Here is a 4,835-nt window from a genome sequence, read left to right on the forward strand (position 1 = left end):
CAGAGCTTGGAAGGACACAGCAAGGAGATCCAAAGGTATGCTCATGATGGCATCTCAGGGAGGGAGGCTCAGCTCCTTCCCCTTTCCCAGGGACTGCTTTGCCCACAGCCCCACAGGTTACAGGGAAGTTTGGACACCCCATTCTCATGGACACAGCTGCCTGGGAGGAATCCCAAGGGCAGTGCCTGCCTCAGCTGCTGCAAAGCCCAGAGCCTCCCTGAGAGCACCAGATAACAGTGACAGTATCAGAGGAATGCAGAAACAAGAGAAGATGTTGTGGTGCTGTGCCTGAGAGGGCAGGGCAGGGACAGCCTGGCACTCAGGACAGTGTTCCCTGTCCCCAGCTGTGCACAGCACCTCCCACACACCACAGCATTGCTCCTGCCCACAGCATTGCTCTGTTCAGCTCCCTCTCCTTCCCTCATCATCTCCCTGTGCTGCACATGTTCCTCCTGAGAGGAGCCTTGTCCCTGTCAGCGCTCACAGAGCCCATCCCACCCTCTGTGCACTCGCCTGGCCCTACAGAAACCTGCCTGTCTGCAGGGCTCTGCCTGGGGGAGGCTCTGTGTGCAGGTGGGCAAGGGCAGCTGGCAAGAGCCCTGCTGGGCCCTGCAAAGGTGCTGCTGCTGCTGTCCATGGGCTGAGCATTGGCTGAAGGCCCTTGAGGAGGCTCCCAGCAGACACACTGAGCACCCAAAGGTACAGAGCAGGAGTTATTGTTCTTTGTGTCTGCAACCCTCGGCCCGGGAGCATCGCCCCCCCGGGACATCCCACAGTTGAGCGGGCAGGGGGAGCTCGGCCCAAATATCTTGGGTGATGCCTGGGGTTCTTTTTGGGAGGGGGGGATTTTTGGACCTTATAGGACTGCAGCACCTAACCCCAAATAACTTCGTTGGCTGCCTGGTAGGGATTTTCTTGGGGGGGGGCAGATTTTTGAATCTTGCAAGACTCCAAATGTGAGTCACAAATGCCACTTGGGGGGATGTGGGGGAGTCCCCAGACTGTGGGATTTTTAGGAGATCCCGGTGGCATCTGCCTGGGGGGAAGGAATGGGATGGGATGGGATGGGATGGGATGGGATGGGATGGGATGAGGCCTGGGAAGGGTTGGATGTGGATTTGGGTGTGGGATGAAGTCTGGAGGAGGGGGATGGGTGGGATGGGGCCTGGGATGGGGCAGCCGAAGGTTGGGGGTGATGAAGCCGAGGGGACCCCACTCCTTAGGGGCTTGTGGGGTATCCAGCAGCTGTGAGGGAGTTTTGGGGTACCCCTGATTCTCCGGGGGTGGCGCTGGCAGCGGGGGAACACGTGGCTCCGGCACCTCTGGACCCCACCTGCGCCCCCCGCTCGCCCCCAGCGCCCCCGGGAGCGGAATTTGGGGAGGGGGGAGGTGGGGGGCGCCCAGGCTGGGCCCCCCTTGCTGTCCCAGCAACTAGGGGCCGAGTGCGGGGGGAGCCCCGCAGGCATTGCCTGGCCCTGCCCGGCACGGCTGATACCCAAGCCCCAAGCCCCCTGTCCATCCCTGGGGCTGATCGGGGGGTTCCCCCCACCCAGCAGCCAGTGCTGCAGCAGCCGCGGGGCAGAGGAGGGTGGGGAATGGGGTTCTGGGGTGGGAGCAGAGGAGGAGCGGGAGGAAGAGGAGGGAGAGAGGAGGAGGAGCAGGAAAAGGAGGAGCAGTAGAACCATGAGGTTTCACCACCCACTGTGTCTGCAGCACACCTAGCTCTGGGATCATTGCCCCCCCTGCATTCCACAGGTCACCAGGGAGGGGGAGCTCACCCCAAAGCTATCGGGGGGTCTCTGGGAGGGTGTTAGTTTTTGAGGGGTGTTTGGAACTCGCAGATTCTGGAAGTGAGCACCAGATATCTTTGCATGCCCCTGGTGGGGATTTTTTGGGTCAGAGGGTATGTTTGGATCTTGCAAGACTCCAAAGCTGAGCCATAAATGCACCTTTGGTGGAATATTGGGGGATCCATTTGGGAATTGCCTGCTATCAGCAGGACAAGACATCAGTTTTGGGGATCCCTGAGAGAGCTGGGAGGGTGGAACATTGTACTTCCCAAGTGGAGAGAGCAGACAGGGGCAATACCAGAGCTGGGGGACCCCTGGCAGCCTGGAGGGGTGGGGGAGGCTGGAGATGAGGCAGGGCTGGGACACTGTGACACTGAAAGGGGCCATGGGGAGAGGGGGAAGCCCCGAGTGCCTGGAGTGGGGGGAGCCTGGGAGCCCTGGGAGCCAAAGCACAATCAGGGAAGAAGGGACCCCTGGGACCACCGAAACCCCACGGCATCCCTAATCAGGACCCAGGAGAAGGGGGATCCCCAGGACCCATGGGAGCCCCAGCAGCTTCAAGAATAGGGAACTCCTGAACCCCAAAGACAGAAGACTGGAAAGGGGGAACTCCTGGGAGACTTTTTCTGAACTCATTCTTATTTTAGGAGGATTTTATAGACACAAAACACCCGGTGACTTCTAGAGATAGACTTGGGCAGGAGGAACCCCCAACCCAAGGCACTCACACCCTTTTTTTTACCCAGACGAGGATTTCCGATTCCCAAAACTTGGCCAGATGGAGAAGGAGGCTGTGAGGAAGAAGATGCCCCAGGACAGCCAGGCAGGTGAGGAGGAAGTCACTGCCCCTTTCCTTCTCTCTTCTCCTCCATCTCCCAGCTCAGCATCACCCCTGGCTGCAGGACAACCCTGCTGCTGACTCTGTCCTGGTAGGGGTGGACTGGGGGGATCTCCTTCCCCTTCCCTCTGGCATGGAGGCAAATCCCAAATCCTCTCCTTGTCCTTTCTGCCCCAGGCAACGAGCTGAGGAGAGAGACCAGGGAGGACAAGTCCTTACAGCAGAACCTCATGGAAGAGGCTATTTTGAGCAGCTCCATGGCCCAGGAATCCAACCAGGAGGAAAAGCCCCAGAGATGCTGCACATGGAGGGGCTGCAAACCCAGCCCAGGGTGCTCTAAAGAGCAAAGACCCACCCTGTGCCAGAATGTTGGCATGAGCTCCAGCCAGAGTTCAGAGCTGGAGATTCCTGAGAAGCTTCATGAGACCAAGAAGCCCTACGAGTGTGGGGAATGTGGGAAGAGCTTCAGAAAGATCTCCAAGCTTATGGACCACCATCGGATCCACACAGGGGAGAAGCCCTATGAGTGTGGGGAATGTGGGAAGAGCTTCAGCCAGAGCTCCAATCTGATCTGTCACAAGAGGATCCACACCGGGGAGAGACCCTATGAGTGTTCTGAGTGTGGGAAGAGGTTTCAGAGCAGCTCAGATCTCCTCATCCATGAGCGGATTCACAGAGACGAAAGGCCTTTTCACTGTCCTGACTGCAGGAAGGGCTTCAAGCACAACTCCCACCTCCTCAGGCACCGGCGCATCCATACTGGGGAGAGACCCTATGAGTGTGGGGAATGTGGGAAGAGCTTTAGCCAGAGCTCCCACCTGATCCGTCACAAGAGGAGCCACACTGGAGAGAGGCCCTATGAGTGTTCCAAGTGCAGGAAGAGGTTTCAGACCAGCTCAGCTCTCCTCCTACACCAGCGTATTCACACACAGGAGAGGCCCTTCCGTTGCCCTGACTGCAGAAAGGGCTTCAAACATAACTCCCACCTCATCACCCACCAGCGCATCCACACTGGGGAGAGGCCCTTTGAGTGTTCCGAGTGTGGGAAGAGGTTTCAGACCAGCTCAGATCTCCTCATCCATGAGCGGATTCACACACAGGAGAGGCCTTTCCGCTGCCCTGAGTGCAGGAAAGGCTTCAAGCGCAACTCCCACCTCATCAGGCACCGGCGCATCCACACTGGGGAGAGGCCTTACAGCTGTCCTGAGTGTGGGAAGAGCTTCTCCAGGAGCTCTCACTTGACCCAACACCAACAGAGGCACCATTAAGGGAAGCCCTGCGAGTGCCGCGAGTGGGGGAAGAGCTTCATGCACTGCTCCATATTCATCCAACACCGGAGGACCCACTCTGGGAAGAGCCCTGGGGACCCACACTCCCAGTGACCCAGTGTTGTGGTTTGACCCTGGCCAAATGCCAGGCACCTATGAAATCTGCTTTCTCTTCTCTCCCCTGCTGCAGCTGTGCAGAGGAAAGGGAAAAAAAAAACCCTAACACACACACACACACACAGAGGGCTGATGACTCAAGATAATGAACCAGGCAGGATGCACTGAGGGGTAAAACAGATTGGAACTTAAAGTTGCAAAGTGGTTTATTGGTAACCTAACCCTAAACAGAGTCAGAGGAGGCAAATGAGAACTAAAGATAAGCTCTTAATACACTGTTTCTCTGCTCACCCACTCCCTCTTTCCCACCAATAGCGCAGGGGGTTGTGGCAGGCAGGGTATGGGTTTTTTTTGGTCAGTCCATGACCAAAATTTCTTCTGCTGTTCAGGGAGAGGAGTCCTCTATTTAGCCATGGGTCCCTCCCACTGGAGACAGTCCTCTGCAAACTTCTTTGCCATGGGTCCAATCTCTCGAGCAGCAGCTGCTGGAATCTGCTGCCCCATGAGTTCTTGTCCACAGGGTTCAGAGCTCTGAGCCCAGGCCAGGCTGTTTCCATCCCAAGGAACAAGGCCTTTCCCTGCACTGGGACTCCCACTGGATCACAGCTTCCTCCAGGCATCCACCTGCTCCTCTAGCGTGAGCACCTCCCCATGGGCTGTGGGTGGATCTCTGCACCCCTCGTGGACCCCATGGGCTGCAGGGGGACAACCTGCTTCACCATGGTCCTCACCACGGCCAGCAGAGGATTTTCAGCTCTGGCGCCTGAAGCACCTCCTCCCCCACCTTCTCCACTGACCTTGGTGTCTCCATGTTGTTTTCCC

The 4,835-nt window shown here is 57.8% G+C and overlaps 1 protein-coding gene across 1 annotated transcript; it reads left to right on the plus strand.

The window, feature by feature from the left end:
• Positions 1 to 2,568: 2,568 nt before the first annotated feature.
• Positions 2,569 to 3,896, plus strand: LOC146421058 (uncharacterized). The gene is made up of 3 exons (XM_085047641.1): positions 2,569 to 2,617; positions 2,806 to 3,181; positions 3,350 to 3,896. Exons 1-3 carry the CDS (start codon positions 2,569 to 2,571, stop codon positions 3,894 to 3,896), a joined length of 972 nt encoding a protein of 323 aa, XP_084903767.1.
• Positions 3,897 to 4,835: the final 939 nt, after the last annotated feature.

This window comes from Lichenostomus cassidix, unplaced genomic scaffold (genome assembly GCF_008360975.1).
Source record: "Lichenostomus cassidix isolate B80296 unplaced genomic scaffold, HeHo_3.0 HiC_scaffold_43, whole genome shotgun sequence".
NCBI lineage: Eukaryota > Metazoa > Chordata > Aves > Passeriformes > Meliphagidae > Lichenostomus > Lichenostomus cassidix.